Below are 20,616 nucleotides of genomic sequence, written 5' to 3' on the forward strand. Positions count from 1 at the left end.
ATAAGCGTCTAATAGGTTACTGCGAGTAGATCCAACAGTTAGATGGTGGGAACACCAAGGTAGAGGATGCTAAAATGAAGGATATAAATGACCCCATCAAAACACATCATAGGGTCAAGAGTCCTTTATATTATCAAATATCTTTTTCAGGACAGGAGAAAGGCAAATAGTTTGTAATTGATAGAGCATTAAATGCCGTTGGACTTGATGGAGACTTTTTCGTTAAGAAGTTGGCTTTGAAAGGGAAAACTGGAGCTGGCAGACTTACTTACACATTTTCATGTCTCTGGGAAGTTACTTAAAGGTTGAAAGACTGGAAAAGCTATAGCCGTTCTTAAATGTGAATCCACCAGCTCTTGGCAAACATCTTTCTTTGGTCCTATAGCGAAATGTAAAGGTAACTTCTTGTGTGATTCAAGCTGGCCTTGGAGCAAGCTGTCCCTGCGGAGGAGGGTTTGGACAATGCTGCAGCCGCTCCAGCCAGGGTCTGGTACTGACCACCTAGGAAGAAGCCAGCTTTCAAAAGAAAGGCAGCAGCTGGGTTGTCAATCTTGTCTCCACGTATGGCAGCTTCTGGTGAAAAGCATTGCTTTTCAAGCTGTCATATGCCATAAATCGCTGCCCTGTTCTTACTTTGATCAATGAAATGTGCCGCCATAGAAAGGGGTCTGCTAACCTTGGCAAGCGGAGCGGCCACATGAGAAAACGCGGTGCTTGACTCCCTCGGGGCTCCCCGCTTGCCGTAATTATCCTCAGCCTCGCTGCCAGCAATATCGCACCCCAGGCTTCCTGCAAGCTGGTGCGTTTTGAGCTTGCAGTCTAGGCTCTTTCCCTACAGGGGAAATCCTCGAAATTGAGGACCCTCAGGAACTGGAGACCAAAATCAAACAGCTTCGAGCATGGTGTCTGTGTTGCATTTGACCAGCTAAGAAGCAACAGAACATTTGTATCTCACGGTCAATTCTGGTGGCAGGAGATTGATGCATGATGACCCCTGGTAGATCTCTGGGGTCTCACTGCCTCTGAACTCAATAGCATCTGCAGAGTTAAAAGAAAAAAAGAAGAAAAGGAACAACTATAAAAATAAATCACAAGTTAGCAATCCTCCCTCTAGCCTGTTTGTTAAAATATTGCTCACAAGGAGCTGATAGACACTGAAATAAATAGCACTATGAGAGAGATAAGTGATGCATTAGACTTCTCACTAGTCCCCTGACTACAGCTACTATTGAAAAATCTGCCAAGAAATATTAGATGTGAAGTGGCTATGCAATGGGAGGGCAAAAAATATTAGGAACCGCCAAAACCCCTCATTTGATGAAGACAAAAAGCTGGAGGAGGCATCTAAAACCTAGAAAAGCTTCCTAGGTACAAATCTTCTGCTGATACAAGGATGCCACAGACTGAGGATATATAAGACAGGAAGCAACTAATTGTGCAGGTAATTTATTGCTGGTCCTGCAGAAGTAATTCTGGGATTCACTCGACCCTCAGGAGCACCCTGACACTGCAGAGGTAGTATAGGTTAAAGAATGGAAATCACAGAATCACAGAATCGTATAGGTTGGAAAAGACCTTTAAGATCATCGAGCCCAACCGTAAACCTGACACTGCCAAGCCCACCACTACACCATGTCCCTAAGCACCTCAGCCAAACGGCTTTTAAATACCTCCAGGGATGGGGACTCAACCCCTTCCCTGGGCAGCCTGTTCCAACGCTTGATAACCCTTTCAGTGAAGGAAAATTTCCTAATATCCAGTCTAAACCTCCCCTGGCACAACTTGAGGCCATTGCCTCTCGTCCCATCGCTTGTTACCTGGGAGAAGAGACCGACCCCACCTCTCGACAGCCTCCTTTCAGGCAGTTGCAGAGAGCGATGAGGTCTCCCCTCAGCCTCCTTTTCTCCAGGCTGAACAACCCCAGGTCCCTCAGCCGCTGCCCATCAGCCTTGTGCTCCAGACCCTTCCCCAGCTCCGTTGCCCTTCTCTGGACACGCTCCAGCCCCTCAATGTCTCTCTTGTCGTGAGGGGCCCAACACTGAACACAGCATTCGAGGTGCGGCCTCACCAGTGCCCAGTACAGGGCACGATCACTGCCCCAGTCCTGCTGGCCACGCTATTGCTGATACAAGCCAGGATGCCGTTGGCCTTCTTGGCCACCTGGGCACACTGCTGGCTCATATTCAGGCGGCTGTCAGCCAACACCCCCAGGTCCTTCTCTGCCAGGCAGCTTTCCAGCCACTCTTCCCCAAGCCTGTAGCGTTGCATGGGGTTGCTGTGGCCCAAGTGCAGGACCTTGCACTTAGGCCAATGCAGTGACTCATCATGTCATGACCATGGCCCATGTCACAGTATTGCCCTTTTGATGGCTGAGGAGTACATGTGTAGGGAGGAGGAGTAAAAGGCGTTTTCTGGGTTTCTCTGAACCCTAACAAAGGCTCAGTAACCTCAGCGTGAATTGATGGTCTGTCATTGCTTTTCAAAATACTGTCGGAGAAACAGAGAGACTCCTCACTTTGGACATCAGACTCCGCTGAAAACTTCATCTAGTCTTGAGACTATGTTTACGTATAGCATTTTTACTGTTTTAAATCATTCCCATTATGAGATGGCATAATTAAAGCAGGAACTCTCCTAGCTCAGATGTAGCAGCATCCAGACAAAGGTGCCTTTATGTAGGTGTTGCACATTCCTACAAATTTATGGAACCAAACCAGTAGAAGCCCCTTTTTACAGGTATAACCATCGCTGCGCTACAAGCTCACCTCTCTCTACCCACATTGCACATGGATACGAGGGAGTAAAAGCAAGACAGAAACAATGTGTAGAGCTGCCTGAGCGACTCCGCACTGTTCAGCAGAGACTTTCTGAGCCCCTCTGTGGTCACTAGCTGGGCAAACATCCCAGGGGATCGTGGCTAGCACCGCTTCAGAGAGCAGTGGCAAGGCAGGGAGCGGGGTCTGGCTGGTTTTGGGGGACCCCGCAAAGCATGGGACTCTCCAGTGCTCGGTTGCGGCCCGATAGCTGCGCTCAGGTATGCATTTGCATTACGAGGCCACTGCATGCCATCAAAGCAACGTTAAAAGGGTAGTAATGCTAAAGTTATCCAGAAACGTAACCCTAATCCTGGTTTTCTCTTTGCCCTTCCTGCCCAGCATACTCCAGCAAGGCAATACCAAGCTTTTCTGATGGCTTAGTTCAGAGGAAGACTTTTGCTGTATCAGATAAAATTCAGCTATTCCTGGCATTAATTACATTAGCTATAAACATACAGGACACCAGGGACAGCCTTTGCAGGGGCTGCACGTCCGCTGCAGTGACAGAGGCCAGTCCTTGTTTGTTCTGGATATCAGGACAACTGAGCAAATTGTGACTGGTGGCCAGTTACTGCAGACTTCCCTGTTACACACGTCAGCCCCAGACCTCCTTCACCTGGCAGACCTTGCAGAGCTTCATCAGGGCACAGGGGCACTGAGCAACGCACAACCCAGCAGGAGAAACTCAGACCCTGATTCCTTACTCCTTTTACCATACTTAGTTTTCAGTTTGATATTAGCAAGTAAATGCATCGTTGTAATCAAATTCACACAGAAGCTTGCCTTAAAGCTGAACAAAACGTGTACATGGGTTCTCACCTGCTCAGACCCACCAAAGCATGAGATGCTGAACTCCCCCTTCCCTTATTCCCCGACAGGGAACAGCGTCGTGCCAGGTTGGCAGCGTTGGCTACTGGTAGCTCAGCAGACAGGTTCGGCGCTCTGATGGTCAATGGCCATCCTCAGTGGTGGTGGTGAGACTTTGTAGGGTCTGTAGTGGAATGCAGCACCATTTTAGCCCGCGAGGAGTAGGGGGCAGAGCATTAGCCAGTTTTCAAAGCGCCTTATGGGAATTCTGAATTCCTCATGGGCATGGGAAAACCATTTTAAGATGAATTGACCTGAATTGTCTCCCTCTTACCCTTTGCCCTCTACTTGGAGGAGGGAGGTAGGGAGGAAGGAAGATCCTAACAGAGCAACTTTCTCTACAGAAGGAAGATGTCTGCGTCACAGTCCACCGGCATTTGGAAAGGCACCTTGGGACATCCCAAAGTAACACCACTTAGTTTGATCGACTTGTTTCAAAGCCTCAGCTCTGGTTACAGTTGATGAACCAAACCAGGCGGTGAGGTACCTCCCACCTCTCTCCTACAGCAAAAATCATTACAAATTTGTAATACCCCAACGCTGCTGAAAAGAAGCGGGTCTTGTTGCCAGAAGTCTGTGTATGTTCCTCGATGTCACCAAATCCATAAACATCATCAATAATGAGTGGAAGAGGAATGTTATATTACCTCTATTACAACAGGGCGACAGAGCAGAACAGCCTGTCAATATACTGTGTTTTTGTGGGTCACGGGAAGGTTTTATTTCTCTCTTAGAGCCTTGAATCCCTGTTTTAAGACAACCAAGGGACGCACAAGGCAGCTTTAGAGCTGCTCCTTTTACTTCTCACCTGATCTATATTTGGCGATGGCTTCTTAGAAGAAGGGCAAACATAATAAGCCAGCTACTGTACTTTTTATAACTCAGTCAGGTCTTTGATTTGGGCCGGTAAGGAAGCTTGTTAGATCTGATAAAGCAACTAAGCATCTCTGGAAAATGCTATTAAAAGAACAAGAAACAAATGAAAAGCCGGGGCAGACTTAATGGTAAATACATGGCCTGGCAGTTCAGCACAGCTACATCCTGTTTGCCATTATTATTTAATACTGGCATCGATTGGTTGAAGGATGAGACAGACCAGGCAATTCTCTGTGGGGTTTACTCGAATACCATTTCACTTTGAGATTAAACAAGCCCACAAGCTTGGATCACACTGTCTTGTTGGGAAATTTTAATTAATTGATTTAATGTCGGGGACTACTGTGGTCAAGCAGTAAACACCACCTCTTTGATCATCTACTTGGACAAACCAAGTCCCTGCTAACTATCAAGCAGCGCCCAAAGCCAGGTTAGAATCAGCGCAGCATTAACCTGCTCCTCTGGAACAACAATCGGTACAGCCACTATCCCACATGCTGGTAGTATAAGCTGTTCGTATGGAAACAGCTATTGTCATGGCTCAGGCTCTTTGGTCTTTATATTAATTCTTCTGAGAGCCCGTGGAGGCCTAGAACAATTTACATCAGCTCTCCATTTCACAACAGTGACACATGGATATGAAGGGAGGAAGGCTGAAGAGCATTTATTTCCACCATCATCACGTTAGCTGCTCCCCTTTAATGGCAGAACAAGGCTAGCGACACAGACAGGGAGGCTAAACTCAGGAACTACCTCCATCAGGTACGCTGCAACCAAGCTAGCAAAACTCAATGCGAGACCACATAGAAAGGGAAGGCGATTTTTATTTTTAAGACTGATTTCGCGCACTCATTCTTTCATGCTCATTCTTGCACGTTCACATTCTCACTAGCACCAAGACACATGTGTCTAAGTGGGACAGTGAGGACTGCCTACAGAGGCACAGAGGACAAGTCCTCATCGTGCCTTTGTGATTCATCCTGAGCGGTGAAGGCACCGTATGACATTTACAGTCCTTCTACCCTCTCTCAATACAGGCAGCTCTGGGTCTGCTTGAGCTGCATCACACCGTTGTTGCCCCACGTCTGCGTTGTGTTCTTAGCTGAGGTATGGCCTTGCTGCCACCAGCACTCATTCCTTCTGCTACTACATTCTTCCCTGCTCTCCTCTTGCTGTTCTCAGCCTCCTGAATTGCAGCATATACACCATTCTTTGCCATGATGATTTCCACACAGAACCATCCGTCTTCCAAAGTTCTCTGCAAGCACTGATCAGTCCCCGCACACACCTAGGTATTTAACTCCTGTTTGATATACAGTGCAAACAAAAGGCTCATTTGGCCAGCAGTTTATTCTCAAGTTGTCCCTGGCAAGGAAGGTCACTTTATGTAGACCAAATAAATTGTCTTACAAACAGCCTACTGATCACTGGCTGGAAATCTGTGGCGACATGCATCAATTCCCAACCTCTACCTGTCTTTACAACGAAGCATTACTCTTTCTACCACCACCTAAATCTTTTCCTCAGAGGCAATTGCCAGGAGTTTGGAAGCAGGGTCCTGGCAAAACAAAAAAACCTGAATGACAGAAAGATGAAGATGGAATACCTTTGAGTAGGGGAAGCTTCCTTCCCCGTTTTGGAGGTGTGCAGCACCTTGTATGTACCTTGTACCGGCAGCACCATTAAAGAAGCTGCAGGAGACTGAGTGCAGCTGAATAGCTTGGAGCAGGGCTTTCTCTCCTTGAGACTGAGCAGCTGTCCTGGAATTGGATGTGGGGCAAAGCTGCAAGGGAACAAGAGGGAGGACAGAAAGCAGCTACTCCCCATTTTCTACGGGTTCTAATGAGTGCTTGTATTTTTGTCTTACATGAGCAGATGCAAAACCCAGCCTGTCTGTCTTTAGGAGAATTCAGCTCGCTCTCAAGAAGCAAACCAACAATTTCTCTTCTCAACAGCCATTTTTATTGCTTTTGACAATACACCATTGGAGGGAAAAAGAAATAATTTTCTGCTATTCTTTAGCTTCTTTCTTTATTAGAGTAAGTAAATTCCCTGGGACTATTGATAAAAGGTAAACGGTTAACTTTGCATCCAAGCTGACAATGCAAGTAAAAAGAGTTGGAAATTCCCCAAAGCAGGCTACTCGTATAAGAATAGCACCACAAAACTGCCCCAGTAACCACTCTATGGAGTAATTAACTAACATTTGTACGGAGAACAAGTTCTTACAGCCATTGCTGACAAGATTGAAAGTCTCAAGATGACATAGCAGAGGCTCAGGCTTGAAAGTGTCAGCAACGCTTAGTTCAAGCCAACAATAATCAACAAAAATCTTTCCACTCATTCCAACAGGCTTTGGCTAGGGTCCCTCACACACACACGCATGCACGCACACACATAAATCTTTCAAAACAGCCAGAAACAGTATCCTGAATGCCTTCAACTCCCAGCTCCTGCCACAGTCCAGCCTTCATCTACAAAATAAATATACAAGGGTTTAACAATGAAGAATATTTACTTTTCTTCATTTGATACATTCTGTAAAGTGCTATGTTCCTAAATTATACTGAGTTAAAATGATATATTGCTCTAGTATTTTAAATACAATAAATATAGAATGAGCTGTGTGCAACTTCACTTGCAAGTTTTATTCTTTTTTTAGTAGATATACTAAATTTAGTAATCAAAATAGCCTCCAATAGTACTCCATGAAAAACTAGTAAGAAGTTATAAATAAAATCACATCCTTCAAAGATATCCTACGCACTTCTTCTGTCCACATTGCATGGATAAGCATAGCGTTCCTGCGAGCATATGGAGCGAAGAAAAAGAAGCAAGCTGAAAATTACCTAACAATAAAGAGCAAACCCATACAAGTTAATGCTACATATCCTCCCATAAACAGTCTGTTTTCTACATTTAATCTTGGTGCATACAACCCAGTTCTTCTATTTTTTTCCCCATTAAAAAACTCTTCCAGGAAGAACATCTTGCAAGATATGGGTCGATTCATCTTCATCTTGCTCCTTTTTACTGCAAAGTGGAAAAGATTCTTGAACAAACTGCCTACACATTGGACACTGCTGAAAATACTTAATGCAGGCATCACACAAGCACGCGTGCCTGCAGGGTAGGAGTACCCAGTTCACGGTGCCATTTTGGCAAACAACACAGTCTTTACTGTTTTCTTCATGCAATTCTGGTTCATCTTCAGCCAGTCCGGCCTTTTCTAGCAACCTTCTGTCAGTGCTGCTCTCACCAGGGGATGTATCGCTTGAAGATGGTGCAGTACTATTTGCAGACATGAAGAGTTGCTAAAATACACATATACACAAACATTCAGAAGTCAACAAACTCTCCCCTGATACCTGAACACACACGTGCGATGCAAGTTCCACTGGGTCAGATTCACTGGTTTCCACTGGGTCAAATAGTGCCATACTCACTCTTTGCGTGAGTCCTGACAGTCGCCTGGCCTTCAGTTAAAGGTATTTTAGAAGCATAAAATTACATAGAACACTGGGAAAATATTAAGGATAAGTCATCAAATCTTAGCTGAATCAAATCAATGGACATGCATGAACTTTAACAGAACTGCCCAGGTTTTGAGCAGCTCGGGTTTCTGTTTCTAGTCTATCATTCTCTATGCCTAGAGGGATGCTTCTGTCCATTCCTACCAAAAATATATCCACCAAGCTGTCAAATCTACTTCACTCAACCCATTCCGCTCTGGCTCATATTACAATCCCCTACTCCTTTTTGTCTTACTTTATGCGAAGCGCAAATTCTTCTGGGCATGATCTCTTAATAAAGCCAGTAAACTACCATGCAGCCAAAGATGCCCATAGAGGACAAGCTACACAACTACACGAAACACAGCTGCACAGTTTTTTCTGTTCAGTTTAAGCAGTGTTTTTACAATGGTACCAGACATGAAAAGAAAGCTTAAGGGGGTCAGCAGGGAAGTTTACCTGGATCAACTAGGTCAGCAAAAAATGGCCAGGACAAACATTTCTTTGGACAAATCTATTTCTGAATGAATGCTAATCGAGTCAATAGAATTAATTTGGCCCAATTCCTAGCTTATCAATATCTTATGTTATTTTTATTATCACAGTAATATAAAATAGAATCACATCATCAACTGCCTGACAGACCCAGGACAAAGATGGTCCCACAACATGCATAGATAAGGGAAACTGGAAAGGAATAGTGAGAACATTGGTTTAACTTACAATGGTATGTGCTAGGCAGATTTCTAACCTTTGTGCACGTACTGTGGTAAAAAGAAATTAAAAAACCCAACAGTTTCTGCTGAGGCTTTCCCAATTGAAGGGCAGTGTAGGAGAAAGTGCTGGTCTGAGACACTAGCAAGGAGGTAAAAAATGTTCTGTAGAGAGGAAGCATTCGACAGCTTGTTAATGCCTTACTACTGCTTTAATAAGTGGACAGGACCTAGGACTCTAGACTAGAATCAAGTAATTTTTCCAAGAAATTTTGAATATTTTCATATAAAATATTTCTGTACAGTAACTTTGTCTGTCTACTTAACTGATAAAATAATTTTAACTATTATCCAGTTCTTTCCATGACAATAAGTCTTATACTAATTTAGGCTCCTGAAAGCCTACACAAACTAAACTTAACACTGTCGCCCAAACGAAACAAGACTCAGTACGTGGCTTACCTTCAGATCATGGTATTGACCTTGAGCTAGAAGTAGATACTGATATAATATTCTGCAGGAAAGTCTGTAGCTCTCATCAGGAACGTGAATTACAGCCACCATTGAAACCTAAAAAAAAAAAAAAAAAAAAGCCAGGTTTAATAACTTTCCTTTTCGTTATATGATTCATATGGAACAGTTTGCTTGAAAGATTGCGTACTTTGTTACAACCTCTGACCTCCTTACTTCCTTAGACAATCAGGCCTTGAACAATGTTGACTTCAAGCACAGATCAAAAAAATATGCTGGACAAGGTAAAAACAGGATGTGGCCCAAGATCGCACTTTGTGGCGCTTCAGCCTTCTGCCCTGGTTCTCCATGGAGCCCTTCTACGGCCAGCTTACAGCGGAGACCTGCTCTGACTGCTCTCACCTAATGGAATAAGGCCCCAAACCGAAAAGGCACCTAAGCACATGCAGTCCTCCTGAAGTGCATGCTTACGCAGCTGAGGTAGGGCTTGCTTACACAGTCACAGATGTGCCTTGGAGAGGCTACCTGCATAACGACTTCAACCAGAAGTGGCAGCTCCTATGCTCCTCTTTCCACTCCACTAACTCATGATGAGCTCCTCCTAGATGGGAGAGAAGTTGACAAACTGCAAGGAGTTTCCTACGGCAACCGAGCCCCAAGCCAGCACATGCGCTTAAGTCCCATACAACTTCTGCAGCCGCTTCTCAGGCTGTCTTCAACACAAGAAATGACCCTGTCACCTGAAGTCTGAGCGCAGAATTACAGGGGAACATGTAAAAGGCAAGTCTTCTCTACTCTCTTCCACTTCCCTCACAAACACAAAGACCGCAGTTTTTAGACTCCGAAATGCATTTTGAAGTGTTGCTGATTGGCTTGTAAACCGAGTAGGCAAAAGACAAATTTCACTGGACAGGATTATGAAAGGACCCCATGGGCTGACTTTAGAGTCACTTTTCTGAAAATAAAAACCACTCTAAGCTTGCATGCTGTGCCTAATACCCCTCACCCTGCCCAGATTACATAATAGCCTCTAAAAAGCAGGAAAAAAAGAAAGTGAAATTCAATATTATTGTAGTTCCCAGAAGCTGTCAAAAGAGAAATGAAATATAGAAGAAAGCTGTTTTATTTTAAAAAAATTTTTAAAGGCAAATCAGACTTGCACTTCAAAATCCACACATGGCTAATTACATGCAGAGTTTAAATATATATGTACCTATACATATGTATTTATACTAACTGAATTTACTATTCTTTGGTGATAAGGTCTTTTTTTCTAAATCACAATGCCTTAAAGAAAAAAAACAAAAAAACCCCAAAACCCACACCACTATTAGCTTTGTTTTGGAACCTGAAAGCCATTAAATCTCCATTAAAATGACAGATTTTGTGTTTTGATAATAAGAGTTTAAAAGTTAACTGTTCTCAGTGTATTTGTATTATGTCATCCCACCACAACATAAGTGCTTTCTCAATGACGACGCGTGTCCTCAATTCATAGTTTGTTCAGACACCTAGGCAACTTTTTAACTGTGAGCGGGACCAGTTCCTAACGCAAGCATCTCGATCTTCAAGCTACCGTCTCCTCTGTTATGGTGTCCTGTAGTATAGAAATATATACAGAAATACATTCTGCTATGATCTAGCAGAAATGCTATGCTGTTTGATTATAGAATCCCTTGCCCTTGAACACCAGGTATTTTTCTCTCTCTGTAAATACTTGTACACCACAATCAAGTTACTTCTCAATCTTCTATTTTATACACAGGCTTGAAATCCAAGTCTTCTTCCACTTTAGCCCCACCAGTCTTCAAATAATTTCTGTAGCTCTTATATATGGTCATACTAATTTTCTGGAGCTAGAGGAAAATTGCGGCACAAAACCAAATAGGTATGATCTGGCCACAAATACAGTTAGGAAGAAAATTAGACCGCCCCAGAAAAGAGATATTGGAACACCATCCGTAGTGATGGTGACGCACAAAAATAATTCAAGATGGAGCTTGATGCACTGATGTGAGAATAACATGGCTAATACCATACTGGCCACAATAGCAAAGATCCCTTTCCACACTATATTTATATTTTACAAGTTTGTTTCAACAACAACAGATGCAATTCTGACATTTGTCTGGCAAGGAGTTCAGGTGGAGTTACTCCTTTGACTATATTAACAGATTCTAGTTGTGTTCCTTTTCTCCAAAACAAGAGGAAAAATACCTCTCCCACTCTCCTTCCGTCCCTTTCTTCTGTTAAGGACCAAAAGAGAGGTATTACAAATTCATGTCCATGCTAATGTCAAACACATTCAAATATGAAATTTACAGTCTCTTTATACGAAACTAATCTGAGCTCTAAACATATATAGACGTACTAATCTGGGAAATAACTGGGGGGTAGGGGGGAGGGGGGAATCTCAAGTGGGGACAGGAGGAAGGCAGTCCTAAGGTCAAGTGACAAGAAGCCAAGGACAGGCATCACTTGGAAAGGGAACAGATTTCTTAGGCACTGGTGTGATCACAAACAACTTCCAAATGAATGCATGGAGAAGTGTTCAGTGGATTTAGGCAATTTGCTTCCGAGTTCATTTGTATTATTGTTCAAGCAGTTAGTGCGATCAGGTTATCAACCAAATGAAAAGATGGGAGATAAAAGCACGTCCCAAATCATTCCAAAAAGAATCAGTCACTTTAGAGTTTAGAAGGGATATTGAACTGCATGTGACAAAGCTGAAGCTGCTTTAGCTGCAACAGATTAGGAGGAGACCTTTTTGGGGAGGTGAGTATCTCATATCAGTCTACTGCAAGACCTTCACACCTTCCTGTAAATGACCTGGAGCTGGCTACTGTGAGACATAATGTACTGCATTATCAGGCCTGCTGCAGAAAGGTAATTTCTATGTTCCTAACAGTCAAGTCAGCAATCAGCTCAAATATCTGTGCCAGACACTAAAAAAAAAATCCTCCTACTTTGCCAACAGCAATCCAAAAGACCATATCAGCGCAAGAGCTCCACCACAGGTTTATGTGATCAGAAAAATCAGAGTAATAGCTTACTAACCTACCACAACCCTAGTTTGTCTGACCACAGGGCTTACCGCAGACACCTTTGCAGATTATGAGCTTTGTGAAAATCATAAGCATCTTTTGAACAGCATACATAATTTTTATACAACAATTATCCTTGCTCTCCTGCCACGCTCCCCTGGAGTCATCAGTGATAAAGTCAGGGACCAAATTCTGGGGGACAGGGAAAGGAAGCTTTTATTCAAGCCTGTCTCCTGAAACATTTGGACCTTAAATACAGTGACCCTAAACCATATTCTTATGTTACTTACAATATCATATATTTCTCTGTCTTCTTCATCGGCTAACGTCAACAATGCTATCAACGGATAACGAGATCTAGGCACTGGGCCAAAATCGACAACTTGAGCATCTTCTGGTAACTGACAATATTTTTCTTCCTTGTCATTTTTTTTAATGCTTTATATGTGTCAAGGAAAACAATCAGTGTCGCTGCAATTGTAGACAAATGTGACGTTTGCATAAAGAATATTTTGCATCATATTTGTTCATAAATATATTGTGCCAAGAACTGCCAAGTGTTCACAAGTCTCAATGCTTCCTGTGCCAACAAATTAGCATATTTTGTCAAAACAATTTAAAAAAGGATACAAGTACTGTTGTCGATAGAGGTATTCGTTGTACAGAGCATCCTCTAAAGCCTGAGGAGTCTTTATTCTGAAGCAGTAGACGTGTTTCTGCAATGCTTCGTGGAGTTTTTGAACACTGCAGCCCCAGTAGCATGTAAGAATACAGTCTTCCAGACAATCAGGTGTCAGTGTTACACCCTCTTGTAGAAAGAAGATAAGGATTTCATTAACTCACCAATGTGCAGGAATTCTGGAACTGCTAAGTGTAGGTTCTTAAAAGGCAACAGGCAGAAAACAACTTCAGTGTCCCAGATTTTTATCATTGTAATCTAGTCTCTTAAGAATTTACACTAGGTTTAGTGCTTATGAAAGTCCATGGAGATGAGGAAGTGGGTGCGAGGAGATAAAATGGCTGATTAAGCTAACAAAAGTAGCATTTTATGAAGGGTAAATTTTAACTTCTGGTAACACTTTACACACTCACTGGCAGACCCAAGAGCACAACTCCTAGCCCAAAGTCCATTCCCTCCTCAGATAATGATATTAATTGGATCACTGGCCTACAACACCCTCTCTGGTCTCAAAGAATATGGCCCTCTTGATCATGCAGAGGGAGGCTAAAAAGGGGATCTATGTGCTCCATTTCTTTTCTAAAAATCAAGTACCCAACCCATTAACTTCTAAACACTTACTGCACAAACAGGAGCAGAACAACTGGAAAGTCCCACCAAATTCAAGTGCTCAAACCTCCTGAAAAATCCAAGTAACCTGAAGACTAAGTTGTTGGGTTTGTACATTGGGGTTTTTTTTAATGTTGGGGGAGGGGTAAAACTGCTGCAGCCCTTTTCTTATTCATAGGAAGGCTCCACACCTGTGTTGGTGGAAGATGCTCCAGCCTTGCTTACTACTCCCCAATTATGCAGAAGGGCATGAATTCACTTCCTATGTGGGTGATTTCAAGGATGTTAGGAACTACTTGAGCTCTGATCCAAATAGATATTTAAATTCAGTTTCCACTGAAGCAGAGATAGCAAGACAGGGAATTTTTTTTTTTTTTTAAAGTAGTGCATTTCCAAACACCGCTGGAGATCTGGACTTAGGTTTAAGTGGGCGGTATATATTCTATAATGAATTCTATAGAATCCTAAAATTCTGTAAAGTTTACAAAAACGCCCACAGTAGCTGGTAATCTGCAAATGTTTTTGTGACTTAAAAATCTGTTATAGTAGGAAGTGTTTCATTAATAAGAATTAAACAGTACTTAAATATCCAAACATTTCACTTTTAAAAGCACCACATTTATAAGCTCTATAAAAATTATTTCTGTTGTAATGATGGGAGGAAGCATGTTTCTGAGGAATTTTGATAAAGGAAAAGGATGAGAGCAAGAAAACATAGTACAGGAACCCAAACTGACAAACATCAAGGACATCAGAAATCCACTGACTTGTTACTGAAGCTGTAGCAGGATGAGGGATTTCTAACCCAAAAGGATTCTTCACTTGTCTCATCCGCTTTTTCAAAATTCTTGTGCTCGATTCTGTTTCTTCTGAGTTTCTCAGAATAACAGGAACACCCAACCCAAACCTATGAGACGTGAAACAAGAAGAACAAGTGGGTTAAGTGTTAGTGTTGACACATTTGAATTTTTCTTCAGCTCTAAATAGCAAGCAGCACAACAAATAAAGCTAGCTTGGCTTTGCAGAATTATCTGCTAGCATGCATGCATAATATAGCCTGCCAATCTGACTCCAGCTTTTTGTGGCAGAAGGTAGGAGTCTTCACGGTGATACAGAAAATCTATACGGGGGAATACTTTACTCCTGCAACGTTTCCAGAAAGAGAATAAAATTAATGAGAATGGTCAATGCCCTCTAGTGGTAAATGGTTAGCCAGAGTGTTCTCCCAATTGATATTCTGCACATCCCGTCACAGGACCAAAAAAAAAAAAAATCGCTGCTTACAAAGATGGAACAGTCTTAATGGGCTGGGTGCTCAGAAGGAAGACCTCAGAGTAAATCATTCAGCCCTAAGATACTTCTAGCTGTAATTACAGCCAGCAAGATGTTTTTATGGGAGAATAAGATCCCGATTTCCCATGTAAACCGCAATTACAATAAGAAGCTGATATTAAATCAGGGGCTGTAAAGCCTCTGCTTTGAGCCAGAAACCAAGTGCAAAATAGTCAAGACTCTGAATCAAAGCTGAGACTCAAAGACGCCTTCAAAGCCGAAACTAGCGTGCTAGCCCAAGTGATATTCTGACCCTAAAAGGATAACGAAGCAAATGTTTAAAAGTTTAAACACTCTATGGATCAAAATAAAAATAAAAGAAAGCGAGGAAGAATATTTTGGAATTATTTCTGACATCAATTAAAAAACTGAAGAATTTCATATTGCCTGGGGCTTTTAAAAGAACCACTAGAGAAGATCAGGATCTACAAAACGAGCTCCACAACAGCCTTCCTTTTACACTTGGCTAAAAATAATTCACTTTTTAAGGTGATAGCAATAACTTTCAATAACCAAAAGCTGATTAGAGAAACTGTCCCAGATATGCAATCAGAAGACTACTTCGGAGACTGAAGAGATTTTCTTAACTGCATTAATCCAGTCTTGTCTCATTAGTAAGGCAACAGGGAGAGGCTGTGGGAGTCTTTTGTTAATGCATTTTAGGAAACAGTTATTAATTAGCTCAGGCTGTACTTTCCTGAATTTATGCTTTTGTCGCTGCCACCTGTACTGTTGAAGTGATGGCCTGTTTAATGGCTTTGAATTTTGGTTCATGCAGTCATCAGCATATTGGGTGCTGGAAAACTCTGAATGGCACGAAGCATCGGCTCTTCCCTGCATCAATTGTTTCCATTTAGTATACTGAAATAGCAGCTGTTACAGTAAGATGGGTCTCATATCAATAACTCAAGCTGAAAAGGGCACTACCAACTTCCATGTCATCAGTTTGAAAATTGCTAAAGTAATTTCATGTACAATGCAGCTCTGAGCCAAACAGACAATTTTGTGGCTTAACTGCTACTTTTTCCTTGATTTAAAAATCTTTTCCAACTCCTGTGTGTCAAACAAAGAAGAAAAGCAGAGCTTCTACTGACACTGGGCTCCTTTCTATTGTTTCATGTTGGAGGGGTGCCCTTTGTAAGACTAACAGGGAAAAGCATCAGTGATTTTCAAGTTGAGGAAACTACTTCAGAAAAAAATTCTCAAAGCCATTCTCAATAACAACAACCTGTTCCTGGCAGTCTAACAAATATTTGCCTTTACCATTTAACGTCTCGCGTGCCTGAGTGTCACAGATACACCACAGAGGAAAGAGATTGAGCTGGCGGAAAGTACTCTATACTCATTACTCCATCTTTGATATATTCCTTTGGTTTGCTAGACTTTGATGGAAACATTTGCAGTTCTTCCATGAGATAATATAGGGTGCTCAGCCATACTTAGTTTGTGCACATGGAGGGTCAAATCTCTGTCCGATGCAAGTATAAACGCAGCCATGCTGACATCGCTGGGGCTGTAATGAAGTACACCAGTTAAACATCGTACTCACAAAGAAACCAGGTGCAGCAGCTGTTTCACTTACTCAATATCCAAAACTCAATAGAGCTAATCTCTTCAGCCGCACATAAAGATGCCTCCTGTTTCATACCATCTGGCTGATTGCAAAGTAAAAACCCTGTTCTTTGGAAACTTTCTTCGCTGGTCGAAAGCAACAGGATAATCACCATGAAAAGTAGCCATAGAAAAAAGCCTCTAGTACAGTTTTAGCAACAGCTAAAGGCAGAAAGGCCTCTCTGTTCAACAATAAGGTACAGGGCTTCTGTAAATTTTAAGGTAGGATTCAGTGTATGAAGGATGAATAAAGATAGAGTTTTTATTTTATGATCTAACATTCTATCTAGATCATTAGCTGGTATAGGGGAAAGCCGATTTCTTCAGAACAACGCTAGTTTAGAAAAGGCAGGAGTTTCCAACGGTTTTGTTCATGAGCTAATTTCTCCAAAGAGCAGTCCAGCCCTCAAACAGGTGCTGAGCCTACAGCTCCTCCTAATACGAGCCTTCATCTCCAGCTAAAAAGACGACACACAGGACCACATTCAGCTAATGTAAATTCTACTTCATTCCTACGCCCAGAGCATCTAATGGGCTGGCTCTAGAAAGCTACCTGTGCAGTAACCTACTTAGACTCTCTGAGCAGAGCCACAGGTATCCAGGGCTGGCCATAAAAACAGACGCTCATCAAATCAGCGCATGATTTTGCAAATGAAAACATTAACATTCCTAAGCAGTTGGTGTTTTTCAGGCTGACTGACATCATCATGGACACATCCATAAAACAAGCTGAGAATTGATGCTGAAAATGATGTGGGAAACAAAATGTCATTACAGCAATATATCAAGTATTATGTACTCCTATGACACCATATGCATTTATAGTAGTCTGTGTAGCAAATAAAGGATCAAGTTGTTTTCATGGGTAACTTCAAAAGCACTTAAACTGTAACTGCACCTGCAGACACACTGAAGTTGCTTGGAGGCTCTTGGTCATACGGCCACGGTACGGCAGAGTTCAAAGGTAGCAGCAAATATCTCTGAGCAGCTGGCCACATGCTCACATACTTGTATGTGCTGAGCTCCTGGCTACTCTTCTACTTGACTAACAGTTTCTTAACAAACTACTTTGAAGACAGTTTTATATATTTACATAAACTGCAATCATATCTAGTGCAGATGCACCTAGAATCTCAGATCCTGAAATAAAAATGCATCTGGACAGTCCTCTGCACACCCTGTAGCCCCAAAAGCATCAATGGATATGTGTGCAAATCTTCTGACATACCTATTTCAGACATTTTACAGCAGGGGATTGCAAAGCATTTATTATAAGCAGATAAATAGGGATTAAATTGATAAAGAATCACTGCTTTGGGATATACATGCAGGAAGTTTATTTGAATCATGATTCAGTATCATTTTTTGGTAAAGATAATATTTTCAAAGAACTGATGAAGCAAAAAAGGAAGAGCGGAGAGAAGTGGATGGCAATATAATACCGTCAGCGTGCAGTGGGACAGAGAGAATTATGAAGAGGATTTCTACCACCTCTCTCTCCAAGTAAATAATGAGGTGGAGCTTCATCCAGCAGAAAAAAGACCAGTCTTGCCTTCACTACCACCTACCCAGCACTAGGGGAGGCAATGCAAAACAAGAACAAAAACTTTCCCTAAAGTGTATCTGAAAGATCAAAAGATAGCTTCATTTACACCAAAAGCAATAGATGGCATATGTTTGAGCCAGTAGCAGCTAACAAAGTGATGTAAACAAGGGGAAGCCTTTGCACTAAAGTGAAAGTCAGGCAGAGTATTTATAAGCTGCCAAGAGAACAAGCAGCTACAGCTAAAACATCTGTAGTTCAAAGAGAGACAAAGGAGGGAAAACACTGAAGCACAGCACGACAGATATTAATGTTAAGCCAATGGGAGGAAATGCAATAACTCTATTTTATTCTCTCCAAAAGTGTGGTGTATGCCCAATGCCTACATAAAATATTTTGATTGCTAATCAATGCTCTCCACTTGGCAAGTATCGGTATTTACATTTACGGACACTCCTGAGTTGGCAGGAAAACAAACAGAACAGTGCTATGGACAGACATTCAAGGACCTGTTTTTGAAAAAGGTGACAGTGGCATCTTTGCTGAACCATCTCAAACACAAGTAGGAGAGGGTCTTCCACTCATCACCCCTCTAGACACTTTAGCAGGTCAGCTGTTTAAGGCTTCTCCACATCCCGGTCCCAGCACCCTGTTCAACTCACTTGAAATATCCCGTTCTCCTCTGAGCTTCAGCAGTGGAACAGACTGGTGCCCCATCAGTGGTCCTGGGTACTCTCACACCTCAGTAACAACTCTGCCTCAAAGCCTGGCAGATTTAACTGCTACCCGGCCTAACGCCAGGCACTTTACTCAATATCTGCTCATTTTATCTGTCACCAAGATTTGAGATGTCCATCTCCAACAGCGCCAAACTTTTCCCTTGGAGCTGCCCTCCCGGACCCCCACCCCCTCACTCAGGGTCAGGTCCTCTCCCGGCCACTCTGTTTTCTCCACAGCTTTCATCTTCCCCTTCTGCTGGAGCAGCCCCTCTTCCCCTATGGTCAGTGCTAGCCCTCCTCACCCTCCTGTCTTCAACACAACCCCCCTTCTCCGACCACTGCCAGGCCCCACACACCCATCCCCACTGCCAGCCCCGGCACTGTCCCACCCCAGGGCCACCCCACACCCCCGGAGCTCATTCCCCAAGGGGCGCCAGCTCCCATTACCCCCCTCCTACGCCATGCCAACTCATTACATCGCCAGACCTCGGCAGCCAAGGCCCATCGCCCCAGACCGGCCTCCACGGGCACAGCCGGCCCCACAGGGACGGTGTTGGCCCCACACGCTGCCCCCACAGCCGGCGCCGGCCGCCCAGCCGCACTCACCAGCCCAGCACCAGGCCGCTAGTGACGAGGAAGCAGACGAACACCACGGTGATGTAGAAGAGCGGCGAGTACTCGTAGAGGGTAACGAGGAACACGGCGGCCATGGGGCCGAGCCACGCCGCCCCACAGCGGGGCAGAACCAGGCCGCACCGCCCGGCTCCCCACAGAGCCCGCCGGCTCCAACAGCCGGGCGCATGCGCGGCAGCTGAGTGAAGCCATTGCCCTCAGCTTGCCCGGAGGTGGGCGGGCCCGGGGGGGCGGGGCTGCGTTGCCAAGTGACAGCCCGCGGGTTCCCCCGCTACCTGGATTTGCCCAAAGCATTTAAATAATAAAAAACCGCGTATTTGTCCAACCAGCACAACCCGCCTTCAAACACCTCCATGCCTTAACTGTGACAACCCTGGCGCTTGGAAAACTGACCTCGAGTAACGATGGGATGCTGCCAAATTCCTCCGGTGACCTCTGCTTCCGAATAGAGCGCGACACAAGGAGGTTTTGCATCCTGAAGTGAATAAGGATGCACAGCACCGCACGAGGAAATAGCTGCATGTAAGAGCGCACAGAGATTAAGTGACGCTTCAACAGCCGCTCGGCAATCTTGCGCTTCCATGATGTTTACTTAAGCTCTCATTGAAAATCCGCGATTTTATCTTCTAGATCCGGCATGTAAGTCATTAATATAAAGGTCATGAGATGTAAAGTCTTCGTCTATACTTTCATTCTCTCTGAGTGAGCAAAGCGATGATATTCTTAATTCTCACTGTTACGGGATCGCCGAGAAGGCATTTTCTGTTCTGTTACAGCAGCTTAAATTCCCAGCAGCACGGAAAAGGCCAGATATTTCCTCCAGCACCAAGGGAGACCTCCACCAACAGCCCATTATGGAAGAGGAGTGTCTGCCTCTCACTCGCTGCTCGTATTTGTGATTTGTGAGCTCCAAATCCTGCATTACTTCCAGAATTACGCTCCACTTGTATAAACCAGAAGTACCATGAGCAGCAGAACTTACTAAGTCTCACTTCTGTCTCATGCTTGAATTTTCTTATGTTTAATGAGACAGATATCCTAGCTGAGGCTTTTTTAACAGTCATTTTTCTGTGCGTATTCTCTGGTGTTTTAATAAAGGACGTGAAGTTACTAATAGGCCTTAATGGCCTCGTCTAACTGTGGCCACCCTCCCTGGGCATGCTCCTGACCCTGCCCACGGGCTGATATCCC

General features: G+C 43.5%; 1 protein-coding gene across 1 annotated transcript; it reads right to left on the reverse strand.

The window, feature by feature from the left end:
- Nucleotides 1–6,201: 6,201 nt before the first annotated feature.
- On the reverse strand, nucleotides 6,202–19,591 carry CGRRF1 (cell growth regulator with ring finger domain 1). The gene is made up of 6 exons (XM_075503916.1): nucleotides 19,399–19,591; nucleotides 14,355–14,494; nucleotides 12,930–13,107; nucleotides 12,590–12,737; nucleotides 9,247–9,354; nucleotides 6,202–7,873 (listed from the first exon to the last, which is right to left on the reverse strand). The coding sequence occupies exons 1-6, from the start codon at nucleotides 19,500–19,502 to the stop codon at nucleotides 7,523–7,525; spliced, it is 1,029 nt and encodes a 342-aa protein (XP_075360031.1). The 5' UTR covers nucleotides 19,503–19,591; the 3' UTR covers nucleotides 6,202–7,522.
- Between the last annotated feature and the right edge of the window lie 1,025 nt (nucleotides 19,592–20,616).

This window comes from Mycteria americana, chromosome 5 (genome assembly GCF_035582795.1).
Source record: "Mycteria americana isolate JAX WOST 10 ecotype Jacksonville Zoo and Gardens chromosome 5, USCA_MyAme_1.0, whole genome shotgun sequence".
NCBI classification, from domain to species: domain Eukaryota; kingdom Metazoa; phylum Chordata; class Aves; order Ciconiiformes; family Ciconiidae; genus Mycteria; species Mycteria americana.

Coding starts and splice junctions, on each gene's coding strand:
- CGRRF1 (XM_075503916.1), bottom strand. CDS start 19,502: ATGGCCGCCGTGTTCCTCGTTACCCTCTACGAGTACTCGCCGCTCTTC. Junction 9,355..12,589: donor ACAGAGAAATATATGATATT/GTAAGTAACATA, acceptor TTTTTTTTTTAG/GTTTCAATGGTGGCTGTAAT. Junction 7,874..9,246: donor GTCAATACCATGATCTGAAG/GTAAGCCACGTA, acceptor TGTGTATTTTAG/CAACTCTTCATGTCTGCAAA.